Consider the following 25,560-nt stretch of genomic DNA (forward strand, 5'->3'; position numbering starts at 1 on the left):
CATAGACCTGACATCTCAAGAAAGGATGTGTGGAAAAGATCAAAATTTTTGGCACTGATACTAGAGAAATCTGAACTTGATCTGAAATCAGCATGGGGGAGAGGAAGGAGGTGAAAGGTTTATACAGATCACTGAGATTCAGTATATGATGGTTTTACTCTGTTTAACCACAAATGGAAGTACGCTGACTTGAACTACTTTTCCTCATCATCTTTATCCCCCTTTATGCATGATATTAATTCTATTAATCGTTCCACAGGACAAGAAGCAGCAAAAAGATTGTTTCAGAAACTGGACCAATGCATACCAATGAATCACCTGCTATTAGAACAAATGTAAGTTAAGGTATCAGAGTTGGGACAACTGCTTCCAGCAAGAACCAAATCTGCACATTATTACCCCTGTCACACTCAAGGACTGCAGCCAAAGATGGGTTGCAAACCATTCCTGTCTGTTGTAAATGCATCTTTTACATGAAGCAGGTATTTTAATCACACTTAATTAGGTGAGTTTTTATCTGAATGAGATCTTGCAGTTAGAAAATGGCATTAGCAAGTGATTATTATCCATTATTGATGGATATCTTATTGGATGGAAGCTTATGATATCAGCTTAAGTACGTGCAATTAAAGATCCTGATATATAGCAGTGCCCTGTCCATGTCTACAAATCTTGGCTGGAGTCACTTAAAAGTTAGCTCTCTATTTAAGACTAAGATAAAGCTGTTTCTCATAATGGCACAACCCATCATTTCCCATGGAAAACTTGAGTGGAAGAGGCTGGGTGCAAAAAATATCAACAAAATATTTTGTAACTAATACCACAATATTTCAAATATTTCCTTATTAAAGACTTTTTTCATGTTGTCTTTAAATTGTTTCTACTGTCTGACAGTAGAAAACAAAACACTCTTGAGCAGTTTCAAAATGCATTAGATTAAAAGTATGTGTTCTATTTTTGGTAGCTACATTTGTTTAGAAAATGGATAAAGAAATTCTTTCAGTATCACTTCTTTACTCAAGAGTAACCTCTTATAAAAGGTTAATTATTTATACCTTCTGACTTTATTAAATATAGAGCATGACTTGTATCCTGCAGGTTACACACTACATCTTGTGCTTAGTGAGAAATGCAATCATCTTTAAAAAAAATTGATAGATACATATCATTTTTGGAGGATAGCCATTGCCATTGTACTGGAAAACAGAATTAATCTCAGGTTCCTCAAAACAGAACTGCCCAGAGATAATCCCCTTATAAATGGATTGACTTTGATTACTGACTTTAAGCAAATGTAACTAGAACTGTCTAACTGCACCTTTGGGAAGTGAGCATGAATGGACATATTGCAAGAGCTTTGGTATTTTTGGACTCTTTTGTCACTAAAACAGAAAAAAACCCCAACAAACCAAACCGACTCCAAATTTAAAAACAAACCAACCAAACAAACAAAACCCACAAACAAAACCAAACAACAACAACAACAAAGGGATGAAAAGTATTAGCAAAAATTGAGTTTGGTTGTCTAGATATTGCTGAAGTAGTTGATACTTAAGACTAGGTAAGTGATGCATCTCTCTAGATCACAGCAAGGCAGTTCTCAGGCCTCTGCGTTCTGGTGTTGAATGCCTGGCTTTGCCCACCAATTTTTCCAGGATCCTTACATGCCTGCAACTGCTACAAGTAATTTTCAGACTGGCATAACTTTTTCATTCTTACACCGGTTACAAATCTCCTGAAATACCTGTTCTGCAAAACTCTTTAGTGAAGTCATTTATCAATGGCAGATGAGGTCCCTCAATCAGATTTCGCTATGAGCAATTTCCAGTGTGTACATTTATCTTTCAGCTTTCTTTCATGCTACTGATTTTAGAGTAACACATCCCTTTTCTCCAGACACAGGTACACCACAGTATCTCTTACATCTCTGCCTCTGTATCGGCCTGAATGCTCAGTAGACCTTACTCTTTCACCCACCTACATCGACAGCTATAAAATGCAGTGTGGCAAGCCTGCAGCCCTGGCGTGTCAGGCCAAGAAGAAGAGAAGCATGCCAGCAGTGTCACAAGGACTCTGATGACACCATGTGTGAGTCACTCTGATCCTGCTTTCCACCAGGCCACCAGGGGAGGGACCTGTGCATGGAACCTGAGTTGCACACCCCTCTCAGGACCTCTACGGTCACTAGCCATGACAATAAAGACAGTGGAAAATTCTCCCCTTGCAGGGAAAGTGCTTGGGCATGCCCACGCATACCCAAGCTATATTATTCCATGGAACTCTTTGTTTTGTGGGACTCCCACCATGAGCTGGGTGAGCCACAAAAGCATGTGGTGGTGAGCTTGAAGATGGGGCTTCTTCTGTCTGTCTGTCCAAGGCTCCCTCCAAGCTCTGGGTGCTCATGCTGGAGCTCCCAGAAACTTCTCCGGCACACCTTCAGTCCTGGGACATGGCTGGCCCACAGCACTTCTCTGTGCAAGCTAATCTTAAAGGCTGAGTTTACACAGAGTAATTTAATGAAGAAAGAATAGAGGAGAGGATGACAGGAAGGCATTTCAGCTTTTTTTCCTAAATTCTTTGTGGGACGTACTGCTGGTTTAGAGAGAACATTTGCTGATAGATATTGAAGAGCTATAGTAACCACAAATGTGACACCTACTTAACTAACAGATTTCCAGAATTTCTGAGGCATAGGTTGAAATTCATAGTATTATGATGGCCAGCATCCTTCAGAGCTGCTCTTGAACCAAGCATGAGTCAACACAGTGATTTCAGCCATGAAAAACTGGAATATTTATAAGAACCTGATTAACAAAACACAACATGTACATTCATCTGTCTGAGCAATTCATGTGAAATTTGGAGAGGAAAGTAATCAATAATTCTACATTTTTATACATCCAGTATCCTACTGACACCAGGTTCCCTATGGAGCAAGTCAGTCTACCCAAGCTGACAGATACAGGTACACAGTGGCCTAGAGCAGCAATGAGAACACTTCCCAAAAGGAATGAAATTGCAATTAATAACTATGATGAATAGCCTGTGGCAACAGCTCATCCTGTGAAGGACCATTTAGAAAATGCTTTTCTTTTCTGTCAATGAAATATTGTCCCATCAGAAAACACTGATGAATGAGTTACGCTGGACCCATCTCTGTAGCAAGATGAATCTGCCTATTCCCATGGAATGCAACGTGAGGCTTAGCAAACCCATCCATGAACCAGGACACTTCTGCAGCACTTCAGTCCAGACAAGGATGCAGAACAGCAGCTTCTTCTTTAGAAGAGCTGAGCCAGCAGCTCCCTGTGCAGTGTGCTCCAAAAGCCATCAGGTGCAATTAACATTTGCTCCTATATGAAAAAACAAGGGGAACTTGGGGCTGTCAAACAAAGCAAAGGGCTGTAAACCTGTTTCTAACTGAGCCAATCATTACAAAATCAGGATCATGTTTTTCATGAGCATAACGAGGTTTCACAACGGAAATTAGGTCAGATCTGTGTCCCTCATATTAAACAGAGGTTACCAGGGACGTATTCAGAAAATATATGCCATTGCCATATATTTCATAAGTAAAGCAGATTTGGAAAATGAGATTGAAATAGGGAAAACACCATGCTTTGAAAGACTAGGGATTGTTTCATAAAGATCATGTGCTGTTAAACTCACAGCAAGAAAAACAGGATGAAATATAACCCACTCATGCCTGCACCTATTTAGAACCTCCTCTAGCTAATTTGAGGCAGACTGGATCCTGTAAATCTATAATAGTTTGAGGCAATCATTCTCATCTTCCTGAGAAACTTAGGTTTCAAAACAAATCAGAGGAAATTGCTAAGAAATGGGAAAGGATGGGGTCTGTGTCTGTCTCAGGACAACACTATCGGACTAGTCCTTGCCACTAACACCTGCACCTCATCTAACTCTGGGATTAACAGTCAGACACTACTGACTGTGGGTACAATTTCACAGCACAAGATCCTCTTCTGTTTCTTTTGTAACTTAACAAAATGTTAGCACTTCGGTGATGCTAATTGCATTTCCCAACATACTTCTAATATTCATTCACTTCTCATGACAGCCCACAGTTGGGTGTTTCTGGGTGTCTTGGCCAGGATCCCAGAGCTAAGAAGCAAATAGTGTTTTCCATGTCTCAAAAAACTGACATTTGAAGATCTTAGTGTCCTTCTCACTGGAGCTTTGGCAGAGGAGAAGGAGGTAAAACACCTGCCCCCTCTTCAAGCACCTATCCCAGCACCTTCTGTCCTTGGCATCTTAACAGCACAGTAGCATCCACAGTGGTATCCCTAAAATTCCCTGGAAGGGGCAAAAAATATCCAGCCTGCCTTTTCTAGTGATGAAGCACAATTTTTAGAACCATTTGAAAATTACTATTTTCTTTCTTTTCAGAGACAAGAAAGACTCAGATTTACAGGAATAGTTTATTGCATCCCACAATAACTTCATAAAAAATTGATTTTTTAGTTCAGTTGCTAGCAAAGGGATTTGGGTGTCAATTTGAACTCTGAAAGGGTTAGGATTGCTAAGGATATATAAAATGTATATGTGGGTGAGCTGCTTTTGCAGCAGTACCTACAAGAAGCCAGTATCAAACATTACAAATATTTTCAAAATTTGATGCTAAAAAGAGCCTTCCTCATTATGTTTTAACAAGAGGTGATGGCAAAATTTCTTCCCTAAAAAGATAGGCTTGGGGCCCCAAGCATCCTGCACTGAAGGAGTTCACCTGGATGGGTGAGCAAGGCCCAGTGCTCCAGCCCAGCTTCTGGGGAAGCTGCACCAACAACAAGGAGCTGTGAAAATGAGTGCTGGCAAGGGCAGAGGCATTTAAAACATCCATGTGATTAAGCCATGCTTGCAAAACACATAGCAAACCTTGACCTGCATTAATCACATTAAGAAGGGGAATTATTTTGCCTGTCACTGTGTTTAGGCTGTGTCAGAAGGAAACTTTTTCCATATTGGCAGTTACTAATATTCACCAAAATGCTTTAAGGCATTATTTAACTAAACTTCATTTCACTGTGACTAAGGCCTTCTCTCTTGCTCTTTTCACCCAATTGCCTTCATTGTGCTGAAGGGTGCTTTTGTCCCCATTTGTTGTGGGACTTGGGCTTTTTTTTTACTAGTTATAGAATTTTTAGTGACTTTTATATTAAACTGAATATTGAGCCTTTCTAGTTTCTGAATTGTTTACTTTGCTGTAGAAACAGGAAGTAATAGTAGTACGCAAGAAATTTTTCTCAGTGTCTGTGTTTCTCCTGCTTACTTGGGAGGACTACAGAGCTCTCCAGGATATAAGATTCTACTTCACTCAGACAAAAAAAAAAATCAGATAAGATCTGGTTCCATGCAGAAGTGACAAAGATATTTCTGGAAAGAGAAAAGTGTTGGGTTTTTTTAAAGACACATTAGATAGTCTTTAGACAAGCCAGTAAAGATTAACATTTGCAGCATCAGCAGGAGTTTGAATCGGTCTGCAGCATTTCCACGTTCAGCCCACTCCCTCCCTCTCTCTGAGTCACCACAATTAAAACAAAAGATTCTGTCTCAAGGGATTTCCTTCTGTAGGGATCTTCGTCTTCAGCCAATCTACATTTTGTGGTGGAAAAATGTTTCATACATCATATCCTTCAGTTAATTGCAGTATTTCCAGGAAACATTTTTTTTTTTTAAAGTCCAAAACTACTCTGGATAGTGGAGAGTTTGCATCCAAAGATTTTCTCAGTGAATTTCTTTTTTTTTTTAATTTCAGCACTGATCCATTAACTTCTCAGGGATAATGGAGAGCATGTTGCTTCTTGTGCAACAGTGCTAATGTATTGCATTTATCAGATTTGGTAATTTTCTGTTTACAGGAAGCCAACATTTACCAGTCATTAGTCTTTATCCTTTTTATCCTTTGCAACAAGGAATGATCTGTATTTTCTCCAGTGGAGCCACTGAGATTTGTAAGCCATACAGCCTTGAATCTGGTATTATTCACAATGGGAGCACTCTCTGAAATTAACTTATTGCAGAGAAATGTAAATCAATTATGTTTACAGCTCTCAACAAACAGAATTAAAATGTTCCACCAGTCTGCTTCGAATTCCTAATCATTTTTGTGATTAACCCAGTGTCTGGGATTTGCAAGAGAGTAGGAGATGAATTGGTTTCTCTTCATTATCTGACACAGTTCAGTTATTCCTGAGGTGTCCTAAAAAAACAAGCAGCCAAGCAAATTTCCCTTAAGTAGTTATCCATCAAGAAATAGATAACACCCACTGCCATTCCTCAGGACCACTGTGTAGCATATGTGCAAGTCAGAAGGTCATGCTCTTGAGGTGGCAGATGAAGTAAATTCAATCTCAGGCCAAGAATGAGCACACAACCAGCCTGGCAAACCAAGCCTACTCATGAACTGTGAGTGAAGGCAAGAGAATTGGGTGCACAATACACAGAAATGCACTTTTTGAAAATAATGAGCAACATCCAAAAGTGTGCAGCTCAAAGCACCACTCATGTTCCCACTACAACATTTTAGTACTGTTCTCTGCATATCATCTCCCATCAATTCCATTTCATTTGGACCAGTACAATAAGAAGGTTTTGATGATGCCTGGGATCTGTCTGCTTTTGCAATCACATTAAAAGCTGCCACGGCCTAGCGAGCCTGGTGGGTCTTGAGGTGCCTCAGCAGTCCCTGGCAAAAGCACCTTTATCAAGGCACCCTCTGTGCACGGGCACCCTCGGGTTTGGGGGGAGTGATTCAGCTCTTTGTGAAAGGCTTGCAAGGCAGCCTTGGTCCAGGGGAAGGTCAGGAAGCACCATGTGAGAAGGGTTCTTCTTTTCCTAGGGTTTTCTTTATCCCGGAGCTCCTGGGGTCCGAAGAATGCAGATGCTCAGGGGAGCAGACTTTCATACACTTATCTGAGGGCAGGGACAAGAACTTGGACCAATCAGGACACAGATTAGGAAAACAAACAATCAATGAATGGATCCAAAATACACCAATAGGAGAACAGAGCAACTAGGAGCTGTATGAATGACAAATCAGGGAGGAATGATCTGCATACCGCAGCACAGACTCATGGGGGTGCGTCGGTTACCGCACCACCAGAGGCAGGGAAGTCACTTAGGAAGACCTCCCAGGGAGCAAGGCTTGCTACCTCAAAAACTGTTCATGTACTGCACATTCTGCAAGAGAGAGTGATTTCCTTTATGGCAGTGTGGGGTGCTGCCTTAAAAAGCTTGTCCCTAAGTGTACGTTTGATTTTTTTTTTGGCTCTGAAGAGAGTTTTGGGGCAGGTTTGGTCTGCCTTGCACAACCGTAAAGATCCTGCTTCCTCCTGGTCACCATGGGGGGGTTGCACCCAGGTTTCCCCACCCCTCTCCTGGAGAGAGCAGGGATGACCTTGGGAAAGTCTTGTCGCTTTCTACAACTACTTGAAAGGAAATTGTAGTGAGGTGGAGCTCAATCTGTTCTCTCAAGTAACAAGCAACAGGATGAGAGGAAATGGATTCAGGTTCTGCCAAGGGAGGTTTAGATGAGATATTATGAAAAATTTCTTCATGGAAACTGGTAAGCACTGGAACAGCCTGACCAGAGAAGTGGTGGAGTCACCATCCCTGTGGGTATTTAAAAGATGTACAGATGTAGTATTTACAGACATGGTCTTTAAGGTCTTTTCCAACCTAAACTTCTCTATGATTCCATTTCTGAAGGACATGTGTCTTTCAGATATGGCCCAAAAAATACCAGGGCTGGATCATTTTACCTTTTTGTGCAGTAAGACATCACCATTTGAGTCTTCCCAGCAGAGATGTGAAGCAGAAGCTGTCCCATCAGACAGATGGGAGATTCTGGCAGTCTGAGCACATGACAGCTCCCTAGGTAACCTTAGAACTGCATTAATTCAGGAGAAGCCACTGTGCTCATACTGCCCAAGAGCCCAGACAACTTTTCTGAGATGCAATGGCTGAGTCAGCTCTGCACGAGACTTCAGCCTGAGCTGCCAGGCAGACTGTGCTCACTCACCTCATGAGGAATGTGGCCAGCTGGAAGGGAAAGGAGCAGCCTCCACCCAGAGAAGGGAGGAGCCTCCACAGCTGCAGGAGCCCAGCGCCTCCTGTGTTCCAGATGTGCAGGCTCCTATGGGACAGCACTGCAACCCCTGCACCAAAGCACAGTTGCATGCAGCAGGAGCACTGCTCTTACAAAGAGCTTGCTGTGCTCAGCAGGCTTCATCCATCCTGAGTTTCAACAGCCCAGATCCTTCACATCCTTATGTAAATCTCTGCTCAGTCTAGACTGACAAAATACGTACCTTACGCAAAAGCCTGCACTGATTTCTACAAATCCAGCATTTAGTGACTTGACACACTGATGAAATATCACATTTTTTATTCCAACCTTATAATCAGAAAGTCAGAATTAGGGTAAATGGGAACTTTTCTATCCTCTGTTTTAAAAGGTCTAATTATTTTATTATTCAGTGTATGTACACGCAGATAAGTAATAATTATTCTGAGTATTATCCTGCATAATAGAGCCAGTTAATGCTCAGAGATAATAACACAGAGACAGCTCATTATACCAATTTGCACAAAAATAACATAATTATTTTCTTCTTCTGAACAAACTTGTTCTGGTGTGATAAGAGCAAGTTTCAATCACTTCTTTATTTGCTGAAAAATTAAACACTATGCAGCCAGTAAGGTGATTATTATTTTAATGATGAATCATCATGTGCAATGAAGAATTAGCCATCCAAAGGATTTGAAGAGGAATTCTTATAGGGCTATATTAAAATAAGGATGCTCCAGAAATTGTTGCATATTTGTTTCTACATTGCCTTCTTACCAGAAATATCATTTAGGAGTTCATCCTGCTAACAGCTGAGAAAACTCAGATGAGCATGGAAAGGTGGAAATGGTGATGTTTCCCAGTCTGCAAGTCTGAGATGCAGAAAACCAGTTTAGTCACTGAGTGTTTGATTTCATCAAGGCTGAACTTACACTCTGAAGCAGCACAACGGCAACACTGAAGGTGGCTTTCCTGCAAAAAGACTTTGCTCCCTGATAACCCAGTGGCCTGGAGTATTGTGCTCTCTGGTGGACCTAGCAGCCTGCTGTCCTCAAAGTGAGTGTGGAAGTCCTGTGACAAAGTGTGTGTTTTATTTCTCCAGCCCTTTTTTCCTTCATCGCCACTGATCCAAGCTCTCATCATTCAGTTCTTCTTTATCTAACCCCTTATTCCACTTCTACCCTGAAATAAAAATCTCAGGGAAAAAACCAGAAAATATAAAACAAATGAAACCAATGCTTGCCGCTCTTGGCTCCTGTGTCTCCAACTCCAGTATCTCCCCCAAAGTCAGCTGTGCCCCAGAGCTGTGTCCTGGGAGCAGGGCATGGCAGGGCTGAGTAGCAAGAAGGAGACTGACCTGCCACCACCTCCTTTTCTTGTGGGATGGGCCTGCCAGGGCCAAGAGTATGGTGAGACAAGTTACTTTCAAGAATAAAAATAAGGCTGGACAAAGGAAGAACTAGAATAAAATCTCCATGGAAAAGGAAGACTTTGATTTCAAGCTTTTCTGTCTTGCATCCCTTGGAGTCTGTCCTGCAGTGGAAAAAGAAAATCACCACAATATTGAACACAGTTTCATAACTCACTTCTGCTTTTGATGAAAATTATCCTTGGTAGGTTTTATTCTGCATTAGCATTTATGCATGTGCTCAGGGAATGGGAAGTTTCCCCTTAACCAAATGAAATACTGTTCTTGCCTCTAGACAGACATTATGGATCATTGCAATTTCCATCTTCCAGCAGAGGACTTCAGACTGTGAATTTGTCTGCAGCTTTGGGTTTTTTCTACACCAGCCGTGTGAGGGTGAGCAATGAGCAATGCTGCTCCCCAACCACCACCTGTGCTGCTCTGACAGGAAACTCAGGCTGGTTCTCAGACCAAGATGCTGACAAATCTCCTTCTCTAGCACAAGCAGCAGGAGACTGGCTCCATGGACACAGGTGAACCTTGTCACCTTCTCCCCTGTATCTGGGGCTTACTGGAGGAATGGTGGTTGTCCTTGTTCTGGATTCCAGTTAGTCAATGATACTGCCAGTTACAAATTTTATTTCTGCAGTGCTGATGAATTTATTTTCTGTGGGTTAGAAAGGGCATTTTTATCATCTGAATTGCATGAGCCAGCAATAAAATTCATTGGAATATAGTACCTCTATAAATATTTCATAGAAATATGCCAAGTACTATAAATTGTTTCATACCCTACTCCCAAGCATCATGGAAGCACAGTGCACACTGAAAGCCTTGGAAGGCCTGTGGTCCAAAATCTAGGAGGAGCTGCTTGTCCCATCTATTGGGAAGAAAATACACTAAAAATCTTGCTTGGACAAGGTGTTCACCAGCATGTCAAGTCTCTGAATTTTCACAGCATGCAATCTGGGCAGAACGTCAGAAAGAGTAGAAAAAACCCTTCATATGTATGGCAGAGACTGAGTCTAGCAACAAGCCACGTTCCTGGGGTTGGGGAAGCCTTCCTCTCCATGCTGAATGAGGCTGACTGGGGATGGCACAGGGCAGGGCTGTGGTACATGCAGCACAAGGCTCAGAGAGCAGCTGTACCAAGAGCTTCTTCCACCCTCCACATCCTCTTAATATCTGCTTATCCCCACCTCTCACCATGCCTTCCAAAGGCTGACCTCTGTTGTTGCCCCCCTCTCCCCCTGCTGAGCAGATGTGCTTTTTATGCAGCAGATGTTGTTGCATACTTGGTACTTGGCACAGGAGGTGAGAATCATTTCTAAAATAAGTAAAACAAGCAGCCTATTTTGGGGCTTATTGCCAATGTTTACTATAAAGTTCATTTTTTTATTTAAAGATGTGGCATTTTAAGGCCATGCTCTTTAAAATGTTGGTGTTCCAGGTGCTCTGCAGTGACCTGAGGCTAAAAGACACATCTAAGCAGCCTGTCCACACCAAAGCATCTGAGTAATTTCTAGAAAGGCTCACTTGCAGTCCATGACAGATGGTACAAAGGCTTCCTCCTAATTCCCTCTGTGATATGTTAAAATTAATTCAGAAAATCCACACGGATCCCTTGGAATGACAACAGAAGCCCCTGCTCATTTGGACAAAGGACATGTCTATTGCAGAGGCCAGTGCAGTGGGTCCTGAGCTTCCCAAAAATTCTGATGTTTAAGTAAAATAGTATTTCAATAATCTTAGTCAGGATTGCAGACCTCAAGCAGATTTTCTTACCTGCAAAGTGGAAGAGCTAAGAAGTCTTTCTTCTAAGCCAGGCTTTCCAATTTCTCAGCTGAAAAGCAAACAGTTCTGGTCAAGAAATGCCTCCTCAGGACTGGAAAAAACACAGTAAGAACAGACACAATGCTGACCAGATTTGGTTTGATGCAATTTTTGGTTTCTCCCATTTTTTCCCCCCACAAGGAAAGGTAAAGATTTGCTGTGGGCACACCACCACAGTCTAGAGATGCTTTGCTGGTGTGTTACACAGGCAAGAAGAGAACCCTTTGCAGTACAAAACTCAGCCAGCTGACAGCAGTGGGCTCATAATGTCAGGATTTCCCTCAGAGGTTTGCTGAGCTGTGTGAGAAGCTCCCATCCTCACCATGCAGAGGATGGAGGTGGCAGCCCTGAGTCCCCTGAAGTTGGTCACACTGCCTGGGGAGGAGGCAGGAGTGGAGACAGTGGGGAATGGGTCCCCCCTTTCCAAAGGAGGACATTCCCTGGCTCCCACCAGCACAAATACTCCTTTGCACCCCAGAGGATGTGACACCCAGTGTTACCTGATTTAGAGAGCAGCCTAATGAAAGATAGAATGTGGCTATCTTAATCATGGCTATATATCATGCCTAACATTTCCAAAGCATTCATGCTACAGCAACAAGCTGTTAAGGATTGCAGCTATTGGAAAACAACAGTTTAATCCCACAGGTAGCATTGATATTTCATGTTTATTGCTCTCCCCAGCTACCTTTGTGCAGGGAACAAAATTTTGCTCTTATAAATTACTATTCCATCACTTATTACACAGTGATCAGTTAGTTATAATAGAAGGGGTTATGTGGTAAAGATGAGACCCAGAAGTGATTATAAATCATCCATAAGGTTTATGTGATATGAAGAGCTTCACAGGTATCTCATTACACATATGTTTATATTCAGGAGTAATTAATAACATTAATGATTTTCTAAGCCTTTTACATTGTTTTGTCAAGTATAGCCCAGTTATTTTCAAATTTCTCAAGCCTTAGTTACTTATAGGAACTTCTTATACTCGTGTTAAGAATCCTTCCTATCAGTTTTTGTATTTATTCCAAAATTTGAAAAGAAATAGCTCCAATTTTTAACTCATCAAGTAGTTTGTATGGTAATAAAAAATGAATTACACCAAGCAAAAATAAAGAACAGAATCATAGAATCATTAAGGATCATCGAGTCCAACCAGGCAAGAACTGTCTTCAAGCTAGCATCAGTTTCTTAACTTGCACTTAGCATTTGAAGACACTCTTGGTTAAAACAATCTCCCAGTTCCCCTTTCCAGTTCTGTAGATGTTTTCTCAGAAGCTAATTTACTCTCTCTTTGAGGCTGACTTTTACATGAACTTTTAAATTTATCCAGCTTTTGAGATGAGCAGAATCATATTTTGGCCTTGCTGAAAATTGGTTTCAAAATAACTATACACATTAGAGGATGTCAATAACACTGAAATAACTTTTACAGGAGCCTCTAGCTCCTAGTACCCCATATGTCTTCAGTTTTAGCTTTCTTATTTTCCAGATTCTGTACTGCATTAGTATATAACTCTGAACTTCATATAAAGTGTTAGCAAGTTCTCTTCACAGTGTAGACAAAACAATCCTTTTCCAGCCCGAGAACCAAGGACACTGTTGCAGCTTCAGGCCCAAAAATGTAAACAGCAAATTGAGGAGAGTGATCTGGGAGGATGGGACTTCATAACCTGAAGCTGTAATTGGACAATTAACCCCAATATATAAATGGACCAAAACTTATAAAAGTGTGAAAATGGGTTAGCCCAAGGTGTATCCTTTGAAGGCCTTTTAATAAATACTTTATTCCTTTAACACTGTCTAGCCTCTGTTCTAGGTAGCCTCTCAAGGCATCACCCCCTTGGCATTCAGGTCGATATTCCTTACTTGTTTTGTCTTACTGTATAGATTTTGGTGAGCTTTTGGTTTGACATCCCATAAAATTCCTACAACAGTTCAACATTAGAGATCAAACTAGTAAATTCCTGCAACATGTCCCCTATAATCTCATTTCTGTTTTGTTTTTTTTTTTCACACTGAAAGCCAATATCCAGTCTTTTGATAACTGTCAGCACAGACATGTGTACACCCTCTGCCTGGCTGCTCTTTATTAAAGGCAAATATAGATGTTTAGGAACAGCAAGGAGAAACACTTCTTGCTCTGAGAGCCAGCTGCAGCTTTGCAGAGCTGAACACTGAAAAAGAAGAGAAAATAGAGAAGGTAATTCCACCTGATTTAGTTATCCTGTAGCATTTCCTACAGAACTTGTTGGGCTGCTGTTTCAGGACTGACACATGCATCATTGTGGAAAAGCACACGGATTCAGTTATGTCCTGAGTCATGACAACCAGAGGAAGCTGCTGGTGGATCTGAGTGGTCAGGGATGGGGCCATATGGCCACCTTCTTTGCTCCTTCAGCATGGATTTCAGTACTGGTTGAAACCAAAAGGGTTATTTCTCCACAATGTTCTGAAACCTGTCTGATCACAGTGTTGGGGATGACTTTTGTCTCCACTCAAGGGCTTAAGTCCTGTGACATCAAATCATCTTTAGTCTGGCAGAGTCCCACTTTTTGTACGAATGTGTGGGGGTTTTATAAGGGCAACCTATTTTGCTTAGGATGTGGAATTTTTTGAAACTTCAGAGCTGCTTTCAAATACTGGAAATAATTTATTTAATGGAGCAGTGTGATCAGACAACTTCATGCTTTGATCTGCAATAGAGCCTGGTACAGACTTCATGTACGGTCATCATGTCCTAACTGATCATGTGCTCACAAGGAATGGGTACATGTTTGTTCCTTACTATGCTGCCATACAGTCACTACAGCAGATTTTCCTTCAGGGGATGGACTAGCTAGGGAAGACCACATCCACAGCCATTTAGGAGGAGGTGAAGTCCCATATTCCATATTTCCTGTTGTTGAAAAATGCATATTACAGATAAAATGTGTGTAGGTCTTATTTTTAAAAGTGTTATGTTATTCTCTTAGCATCTGACCATGAACTGCGGGGCTGGAGCAGTGGGTCTGGATAGGGAACACTGGATCTTGCAAAGATTCTGCAACCAGTGGTTGCTCTTATGTTCACTATGGTCATAATTCCTTTTCTAACTTTCTCCTAGTCCCTTTTCTGCAGAAGGAGAATGTCTTGACACACAAAGACTTCTTTCTCCTTATTCCTGTCATCTTTGTTTTTCTTTGCAATACGGCTGAGAGGTCATTCAAATTGTAATCTCATGTCCCAGAGGTTTTGTCCGTGATATTTTCATGTTCCTTTTCTCTTTTTTTTTTTTTGGCCTAAGATCAAGGAGAGAAAAAGCAGAACAAGTCATTGCTGCATAAACTCTAGTCTCCATAGCAACAATCAAAACTGTTTCCCTTCCTCAGATTTACAATTCCAATCCTATAGTCTCACCTGAGGATTGGGAAGGTAGCAAGAGGTTAAAATATTTTCTAACTTACTTGTTCATTGCAGTTTTGAAAGCAGGCTACTGGGGTGAGTGGCATGGGCCAAATTAGACCCAAAAGCTTTCCTGAGATCTGGGCTGTGAGGCAGGGGCTTGGAAAGGGCAGGTAGGAAGTACAGGATTTACCTCTGTAGGATTTGTATGCAGTGAAGCACACTGCTGTAACACAAACTGCCTGTGACAAAGAAAGCAATGGAGAAGGGGAAATGTTAACACTAAGCATGCCGGTCTTCCTCTGACCATTCCACCACTGTGGGATCAGGAAGGCAACACTGTACTAAATCCATAGAAAATAAGGGGCTGCACTGCTATATTTGCACCAAAATCAAAGTAATTGTCCCAGGTTACTGCCATGAACCTGCCACAGCTATGCAGAGTGCATGAGGTACGCAGGCAATGCTGCGTGCCAGAGCACAGGGGAGCTGACAGACATCCATGACCGCTCTCTCCTGCAGTGGACAAACTGAATTTTCCAGGACAAACCAGGGGATTTTGAGCCTGAGGGAGACTGGACCCCACAGTCTGAGTCAGTGTCTGGCACCAAGACCTTGGCTGTGGCTTTAGAGTTCTGTGTGATGGATCAGTGCTCGGCAGTGGCTCTCCAGAGAAAAGCACCTTAAAGTAGCAAGAGATGCTTGGAAGATTTATGTTTTAGTAAAGCTGGATCTTCCTTAATCCTTTCTTCCCTGGCTGCCACTCTCCTGGGCAGGGGCTGCCAGTGAGCAGCAGGCAGGAGCTGCAGATGTGCAGCTGTGTGTGCCATGTTCCTGTCCACACCACAGCAACGTGTCTGTCACACATCATTAGTCATCCGAGTTGTTTGTGGAGAAGGTGTTGATTCCTCCTCTCTCTGAGTCTGAGCTAAGTTGAACTTTGATGATCCCTGTGAGTCACTTCCAACTGAGGTTATTGTGTGATTCTGTGACAAGACGGACAAAAGCATCTGAAATACAGATGCATCTAAACAAACCTTACTGCACATAAAAATGCACTTAATTTATTTTCCAAGCTGATCTTTCAATTGTCAGTGTTAATCTGGAATAGCTGAACTGGACAGGAATGGTGTAATTTAACTCAGAAGAAAAAAAAAACAGAGTAGTTCAGTGTCATCTTTTGTAAAGAAATGCCACAAATGGGTTTTCCTTTTTACTTTACCTGAGGATACGTTGTGGGAGCTCTGTACAATGCCATCTTAAGCTGATACTTAGGACAGGTTCATTTTCCCACTACCCTGTACCTGTAATTATAAATTGAATAGAATGGAGTTCTCAAATCAGTTTTAACTATTTGATTAACTAGAGATTTTTTTCAGCTTTGAAAAGTTCTTTTAATTTACTGGATTATAATCAAAGATGACTTCACTGATAACAGCATGATATTTTTAATATGTACTCAAGTAGTCTGCTCTGGCAGACTTTCTGTGCTACAGACTCTGCACATTATTCCACCACGGTAAAGCTAAGTGAAATCCTGCTTTGATACAACCCCAACAGGAATTTCCATATTAGATTCCCCTGCATGTTTTATTGGTTTTGCTGTTAATCTCATAGGATAAACACATACCATGTTTCAGATTCTGTACTTGTATTTTCTCCAGAAATAGGAACCTTTGAGGAAAAAATTGGTAAAAATGTTCATTTGCTGAACACAAATTTCAATTCAACCCTCAAGGAATGTGACTGGCATAAACCAGAAGGCTCATCAGTGATAGAAATTTTGTTGCGAGTGGTGGTGTTTCATCAAACTACTTACTAAGGGCTTCACAGTGGTAATAAGCACTGATGTTCCTCAGCACTTACAACAAGTTAACAAATATTCAATAACTAAAGATTATTTTATTAAATAAAGGATTCTTCCTTGTTTACACTTCAAGTACTAGCTTTGAAATGGTTACAGAGCAGATTAAACACTGAACTCCCCAGACACACGTATCAGTTGTGAAGGATCATGTATCCCATAAATGAGCTTGTTGAAACACCTGGTATTTCCTCATCACACACTGCTACAAGTAGCAAAACCATTCACTGCTTATGCTCTGAATTTATGTACTGGCTTATAGGTCTCAACTTCAATGAACAAAAAATACCTCGTATATACTTATGTAAAGGCTGCATCTAAATTGGTTCTGGGATCTACATGTGCCCTACCAGGTAGACAGAGCACTGGAAAAGCTGGAAGGACTCAGCATTGTAAAGGCTGTTCCCAGAGCAGAGCTGTGGCCACTGAAACTGCTGAAAATAAATGTTCCTACCAAAGCCAGTGGTTTTGCAGCAGATGCATAACCTCCATGAACAAGAACAGATCATTTACAAGTGCAAATGTTATCACTTCTAACACCATTTAATTTGCATCAGTCTTTGCAGCCAGCTTCCTGATGTGGCTCAATGTGGAAGACCCTTCCCTACACCATTGTCTTAGTTACAATGTAAGATGTAACCAAAAGTAGGTATTCTATTGCCATCTTCATAAGCTGTTAAAATAGGTGGGGCTGTGTTCTTTACATTTTCATGACTCATCCCTGGTAACTCCCTCTGGGGGGCTATTTCTGCTAATGGGACATCAAAGTCCCCCAGCACAACTCATAAAATTACATTATCCCATTGTGAGATGCCCTGCCCAAGGGGAGGAACCAGACATTCCTACCTGGATATAATGTGAGGCTTGGAACACCATGGGGGCACTACCACTGGATTCCCAGGGAACAAGAGCTCGATACCAACTACTGGACCTCAAGAAAGACCAGATTGTTTTAACAGATCACTGTTTTCACAAAACCCCATCCATCACTCCAACAGGGCTGTAGCCACAATTTAATCAGACTGTTACCACCACTCTGACTGACAGGGTGTCAGGTCATGTTCTGACTGTCAGTTTAAGCCAGTGTTTCTGTATTATTGCCTTTATTTTAATTTTCCTATTAAATTGTAGTTCTACCTTGGAATCACTCTCTGGTTTGTTTTCAAACTAGTACAACCATTGCTCACTGTGAGGTGGGCACACCAAGGCTGGTCCAGCACCAGGACATGGAGCAATAGGAGGTGTGTCAGGAAATCCTGTTTATCAAACAAGCCCAGCAACAGCTGCACTGCTGCTTCTATGCCCTCCTGCATCTACACCATCCAACAGAAAGGATTTACCTCAAAACTCTTTCTAAGAGGTCTGAAAATCACCAGTTAAGCAGGATACCACACAGAGACTTATTTTGCCCTAGAATGTAAGCTGGTTTTCACAGTGATTCAGCTCTCACACTACACCAAAGGTACACAGATCCTCCGTGGTCCCACTTGGGTAAACCAGTCTGCGGGAACATTCAGCCTTCCCTCTGCTATTAGTTTAGCTATGGAAAGTAGAAAATAAAATAAATTATGACAGGCAGGGAAAGGCATGTTTCTTTCATTAATTGTCCAATATTTTTACCTAGAAGTCAATTTGGCCACTGACTCATCCATGCATTGTCAGTGTCTCACAAATACTTATTCAAGAAGAAGAATGTCCACTAATAATTCAAAAATATTAAAGTCCAAATAGCTAAGGAATAAAACTTCATAAATCCTGCCTTCAAGATGTTACATTATGAATTTATTTTTAAGGAATAAATATGTCCTAACAGCTCTTGCCAGGCAGTTAAAAAAACCATAAACCCACATCATAGGCATAATAAAACACTGAAAGAGGGATGTTTTATTTGTTCTTTTTAAGATGTATAACTTTGTATATTAAAACTGGTAATTTTTAATGAGAGAGATCTCTGAAAATTCTTTACATGTTGATAAGACTTCAGCTTGCACCTTTTCCAGCTACTTAAAATTTCAGCTCCCTCCAACTCCTACCAGCTGCCAGGCAATCACAGAAAGTGATACCCCAGATAAGGCCCAGCCTTATCAACCTGTGAATTGTATCACTCTTTTTTAGCTCTAGAAGAGATCAACAAAATATAATGGCTCTTTTTTAATCGTTAAGCTGGATGAAGTATTTTGAGGGCGGTAGCTTTTCAGTGGTAAGTTCCAGAATAGCAATCCACCCAACACAGAGAACACAACTCAAAACTTTGTACTCTTTTCTAAAGTGATCAGAGATATTTTTCGTTATAAGGTGAGTAGAATTGTTTTTTCTAGGCAACTCTTGCCATTTGAAATAGAACACTACTTGAAGTTTTGAAGTATTTTTGATGGATGCTCTCTTCTGTTCATTGTCTTTCAAACCAAGTGTAAAGTTACCCACAGAAGTGTCCTGTAACTTAAAAAACCCCAAAAATTAAAGAAACAGAATCTGTGTCACTCTCATCTTTCTGTGACCAAGATGAGAAGCCCATTTTTTTCCTCAGCTTAACTGTCATTAACCAAGCTTGTAAATCAAAAAATTTTATTAATGTGGCAGTGTTGGAATCACAAAGCTTCTGTGGGGCCCCACCACTCACACAAGCCCTGCTCAGACCAGAGCATGCCTTACTATTAGCACTCCCTGTGTTAAAGCCAGGAAGCTTGAAAGATGCTTCATTCCTGTAATAGAATTTTGGCTTTTGTCAGAGTTGTTTTAAACATGAATACAAACATTGTACCAAATACAAACTACTATTCGGAATGAAAGAGAAAAAATGTTGGTTTTACTAGAAAAGGGGTTGTGGATATAAAGATGTTTACCCTCACCTCCGTACCTCTTTAGGTCTCATTACAAGCTTTTCAGCCCAAATAGCAATCTTTCATTATTTAGCCCCTGAAAATCTAGGTGCATACATGAGTAGACATATGTAAAACAAGTATTTTAACTAGTTTCATTGAACTAACAAGTTTCATTAAATGTGTTGATAAAAGTAACGGTGCTTTAAATTGCAGGATTTAAAATATATTTGAAGCAACTTGGATATTGACTGGAAAGCAGGCACAGGTCTACTACCAATCAAGGACTGGAAAAAACTCTGTTATCAACATCCAAAAATTATTTTTGGTATGAAGCCCAAATAGATTTAGTGATGGAATTAATTACTCTGCATCTGATGGAAGTGCAACAGAATAAATTTTATGCCCTAAACTCTGGAGTTGGATTAGATTTTAAACTGTAAAAAGGACAAGGCTTCAGAAATCTGTGAATAGCAGTATCAGAGACAAATTTAAACTGTAAAAAGGACAAGACTTCAGAAATGTGTGAATGGCAGTATCAGAGACAGTTTTCAAGCTTCCTGTATGTACATGCCATTTGCTACCCAATTTCATGCTGGGGCTTCCTAGGTATGGAGCAGACCAGGGGGGAGCTGCCATTCTCTCCAACCATGCCCCTGAAGCATCAAGAATCAGGACCTGTGAACAGCCCTGCAGCCTGGATGTCATCTCTGCCCTTCCACCCTGTTTGCACTGGATGCTTGAGGCTACAGCACGCTCCTACTGCACACACAACAAAGGCCGTGGGTGCCAGAAGAAGATGCAGCAAGCAAGCACACGCTCCTCACACAGCAATCCTGCAAGTGAACTTCTAATAGAAATGAGCAGCCTGCAGCCTACAATCCCATCTTAGCATCCAGGAGCACTGCTTTGGCAAACAGCATGTTGGTACAAACTGAGACAGATGGAAATGTGCTTCCTTGTCAAAGCTGTTATTCCCCAAGAGAAGAGAAATTTTGTTGTCTTGAATGTGCTATGGGTAACAGACAGAAAAAAGGTCCAGAAATGGAACAAGACTAATAATATAAAACTAGGTTTGGAAGATGAAATTAAAGCTATCTTTTGCACAAAAAGGGGTGTGTTTTCCTTAATAGATAACCTCCCCCCCTTTTTTTTTTGTTCCAATAGTATATGTTACAACAAACACACACTGTCTTACTGAAGAGTTAACCTATTGGAAATAAATTACTAATGTTCGTCATACAGTATTATCAAGGACAATTTCTTTGATCAAGCAATTTACAAATTCTGGTCTGTACAAAATATTGCCTAATATGGGATCCAAACTTTTTAAAGAACCTTTGAATTCAAACTACAGCACAACCCCCTCATGAAAGGTTTTTAAAAATTTGAGACACTAACAATGATCTGAATTTAGCTTTGAAAAAAAAGCAGAATTTTCTGCATAAGAGTGATTCAAAGTTAATTTAATAATGAGCTACATCTTTTATTTTAAGGTCCGTTTCACAAAAAAGCTCAAGAAGAAAATCACCTTCTAATTTCACCGGCAGTATGCTTTTCTAATACTGCTCATTTCTTTCCATGAAAACAAACCCACCCAAGTACCATTCCTTGTCTACTGAATCCTCATCAGAAAATAAATGCTAATAGCATCTTTTCCATTAAGGAAGAGGATGACAAACAAAGAGAATGATCTTTTGCCCTATAGGTGCCAAGATTACAAAACAAGAACCCCAAAACTAACAACTCCATATTTTAAAAATGTCAATTTACTTTTCCCAGACTTTTTCAGTCTTCAACATCCATTAGGAGGAAGAAAAAAAAAGGAGAAAAAAATGCAATTAACATAAAAGTGTTGTGATTATTCCATTCTTCCATTTATTCTTGCACAGAAAGCCAAACACATCCATTTCAGACAAGTCATAGCATCAGCAGCGCCCATTATCTCACAGAAACCACATTCAAGTACAACTGGAAAAAGCAGTTTCAAAATACTTCCACGTGCATTAAAATATTTGTTTTAATCTTTTAGGTTTTGTGTTCTGAGTCTTTAGAAATGGTGATTTTTTTATTAGGTTTGGTAGCCTCGTCCATCAGTTCCTTCAGCTGCCCAATCTGTTCGTCACGGAAGTCATTAAGTTTTTCTTCTGTGAGCTGAATTCCATATACAGGCTTTTCTCTCAAGTTGTGTTTGTCCTCATTAATCTGTTGCTGGATCAGGGCTGCATAGCTCTAATGAGAAAGAAATATAAAAGTCATAAAACTGACAAAAGCAAGATTCAGGTCAACTTTTTAAATAGCATTTTATTGTAATAACATACTCTAACACAAGCTCCTATAACAGTCTATTAATTGACAACAAATTACCAAAAAATATACTTTTTATAAGAAAGAAAAGTTATTAAAGCATTTTCAGTATCTACAGTCAATTTATGTAGCTTGTTTAAAATGTATATATGTACAGATTAATGCCCTATCATATGCTACTACTGAAAACAAAACAAATTTTATTATAGATCTAATACATGTATTAAAATAATCTTTCCTATGTAGCAGGATATCAATAGGATAAACTTATCCAGAAAAGCATTATTTCCAATTTTCAGCTAAAAGAAACCTTGGCATTGCATACTGAATTGTTAATCCAATTACCAGCAAAGTAACTAAAGCCACTACTTCAGCTGTATGTCTAATAATTTCAGAGAAGTGGGTGAGAAGAAAGATATTAATGAGTCCGTGATAAATTTCAAAATGACACCATTTACTAACATAAATACATTGCACTGTTAATGGACCATGTCAAGCCTCACTGAAGTCAGCAGGATCTTACCAGCCCTGTTGCAAAGCTTAATTAATGGCTATTTAAAGAAAACAGATAGCTAAAACAAACAAAAGTAAATATTTATTCATACAGACTCTGAATCAAACTGATTCTTCAAAGTTCTTCCCAATATTGCCCCTCCTGCTTTTAAATGAAACAGGCACTCAGAAACAGTGTCACCAGGGTTAATTCCCATGGTAAACCCACACCTCAGTGGTATTACCTCCTGGTAGAGCTGGTGTAGGGTTTAAAAGAAACTAAATAGGTTTTTTCCCAATGAATGAAAAATCACATAATAATGATATGATAAAAAATTGTAATGGGTTCATTCTTTGCAATTTACAGAATTTCTTATCAAGGCAGATGTACAAATGTGATCCCTGAAGCTACCCAGCAGACCAGTAACACACTGATAGTTACACATCAACCATTCCACCTCATTCTAGTTTATCCCGTCTTCGCATTTCTGCACAAAGTGATCCAGTCAGTGCTGACTCTGGACTAGAAAAAAACAAAACAAAACCAACAAAACCCAACAAACCCACATTAAAAAAAAAAACCAAACCGATACAACAACCAAAAAACCCACAAAAACAAACAAATCCCACACCACTCTCATTATACCAAACAACAACATTGACAGCATATCATTCAGAAACAATACCAAAAGCAAGCAATGCAAAACTCTTCACATCTTACCAAGACATCTGACTGAACACAGAAATCCCAATAACCCCTCCATGCAGTGTCCTACCAGTGCAGGTCCCACAGAAGGAGAAAAGTCCTCCCCACTGCTAATTAACAACAACCACCTGGGAGCAACCTGCAGCTACTGCTGCAGGCACGAGCTCTGGTACCTCGAAATAACTCAAGTCCATTTAAGAAACAGTTACAATTTTATGAACTGTTGACTGTTTTCCAGAACTATCAAATGAGATACTGGCAAATAGTCTGCAATTTTTTTAATCTAACATCACAGCATCTCATCTCACAGTGCATCAGCATTATAGAATCCAGATCTCAGAAGTGGTGATCCTCAACAAAGCTGCAACGCCACCCTCACAGGTGCCCTGCACCCAGACACGTGGTCATGGGCTGTATGTCCCCTGTTCTTCACAGCACTCCAGTGGGCTCCCATCTGCACATCACTGCTGGCTCTTTTCCCCCACTCATTTCCTAGCTGAACAAATGTTTTGTACATGCCAGAAAGCCTCAGTGGTCACAGTTTCATATCGATCTGCCATGTGAACAGAAATTCAAAAGTGGACAGTGGAAACATGCTGGGCTCCGGTTGGCTCCTGACAGAAAACGGAGCTTTCTCACCTCATTTTACCAAAAATCAATGATGCATCAAAGAAAGTATGTTTCAGCCTTTACAGAAGTGCTGAAAAAAAATGAACTATATGGCACACATGATTTTTTTCTGCCTGTGTTACCAGATGAAGAACAAAGCAAGCCTGGGATATTTAACTGTTTAACACATTACTGTTCCCTCAGAAATTATACTATTATTATGTGATCAGTGATTTGTGGAAAGGTGGTACATGATTTGATGGTGCATAGTAATTTAAGATTCAGTTTCTATATAGAAAATGTGACATTTTCCTAACAGTACATGAACTTAATGAACTGAACTCCAAAGTTTTGGAAGAGGTTTAAAAGCATAATGAAAAAAAAGAGGAGAGGCTAACATTCATTTTTTCAATACTATAACTTTCATCATAAAATACAATGATCACAGTCCCTCTCAGATAATAAGGAGCAGTATGTACATGTATGGTCTAGTTTTTATTAGAATTTAATAAATACAGAATTTAATTACTTTCCAGTGGCATCTTCCTTACCATCAGAACTGAAACAAACTCTTGCTTAGCTTCCTCAAAAAAGGAAAATTACTTCACTTTTGCCTTTCATTTTATGTTATATTTAACTGCATCTTCCAAATATAACAAAACTCCCTTGTCGTCAATCATGACACAAATCCTTAGCAGATTTTTCAAGGGCATCTTAATTATGGATCACACTGTGCTCACAAAAACAGAGACAGGAGACACAAAATGGAACACAAGTAACCCTGCACCCTCACAGAGCCAGGCTCAACTTACACAAGGATGGCAGAGGGACACAGGAGCTCTCCTTCTTGGCTGTTTTTTAGGTTGGTTGGTTGTTTCTTTTTGGAAGTAGCTCCTAATGCAATGATCCTCTGCCTGCACCAGCTGTAAACTTTCTGGGCTTTTACATGAAAAAGCAAGCAAAACCCAAACTATCAGCTGAACAGCAAAAACCTTTCCCCCTAGTATATGACTGCCATCAGAAACACAGAAGATCGGAATCAAGTTCAAGTTATGACCACCTCTCCTGACCATTTACCATCAAAAGATGATTGATTTATTCCGTATTAAATCCCAGCCTACTGTCCATCCATATCACAGACACCCTCCTCACCTTAAAGGAGGCCCAAGGTAACAGTTCAGGGTGCAGACTGGCCCTGTCACTGCACTGCCATCAGTGTGTGCGCCCACAGAGCCACCCCTAAACCCTCTGTATGGCCACTGCGGAGGCAGATCCATCACCTGAAGGTCTGATGCACTCCTCACAGGTGATGGTTCTGCCTCAGACCACTGGCATCTGCAGCATGCATGCTGAACCCCAGCATCGGGCTCTCTTAAAATCCTCTAGGAGTAAATGCTTGAACTCCTACATGATTTATACAAAAAACCAGAAGGTGAGTGTTTGCTGTAATCAATAACCTAAGGGTTTTCTTGTTTAAATTCACTAAGTGAAGCAAATACAGAATTTTCCTCTGCTCTCTGGCATACAAGCATTCACAGAATGCATGAATTCATTAAAAGGGCAAGGGGATGGGGGACATTTGAGGTTTAAAATATCACAAATTACAGAAAAAGCATCAGCTTTTTTGTTTTCCAAGCTGAGAAAGGATTAAACAGAAACAATAAAAGCAAAAATCACACAACTAAAAGCCCCACTCCCTGACTGCCAGATATATAGACTCCTACCAGGCCTGGCCCACACTGATACACATTTATCTCATATGTCAATACTAAGTGCTGATAGACATTTATGATTTAATCATAAAATTAAATGGGTTAAGAGCTCATTTGCTCATGTTCAGTGGAAAGAATAACAATCATATTTTTTATTTTCTCTGGCATCTTCCTAAATATGTACAATGCTGCCCTTCAGACAATTGCTCCAAAAATCTCAGTAAGATATGTCTGTTCACAGTAACTACCTGTACAATTCACTTTCTAGTCAGATTTTCTCTTTGAAAAAGGTCTAAAATTTTTATCTCCTTTAAGCAGTTGAAGTATAAAGCTG

General features: G+C 40.3%; 1 protein-coding gene across 1 annotated transcript in view; it reads right to left on the minus strand.

Moving 5' to 3' along the window:
* Positions 1 to 21,092: 21,092 nt before the first annotated feature.
* The window catches only part of SDHAF3 (succinate dehydrogenase complex assembly factor 3), a 29,187-nt gene continuing 24,719 nt past the window's right edge, over positions 21,093 to 25,560 (minus strand). The window contains exon 2 of the mRNA XM_063411807.1: positions 21,093 to 21,632. Coding sequence (XP_063267877.1) covers positions 21,429 to 21,632 — 204 coding nt within the window. The 3' untranslated portion in view covers positions 21,093 to 21,428. The remainder of the gene's footprint in view (positions 21,633 to 25,560) is intronic.

The sequence above is a fragment of the Prinia subflava genome, chromosome 1 (genome assembly GCF_021018805.1).
Source record: "Prinia subflava isolate CZ2003 ecotype Zambia chromosome 1, Cam_Psub_1.2, whole genome shotgun sequence".
Lineage (NCBI taxonomy): Eukaryota > Metazoa > Chordata > Aves > Passeriformes > Cisticolidae > Prinia > Prinia subflava.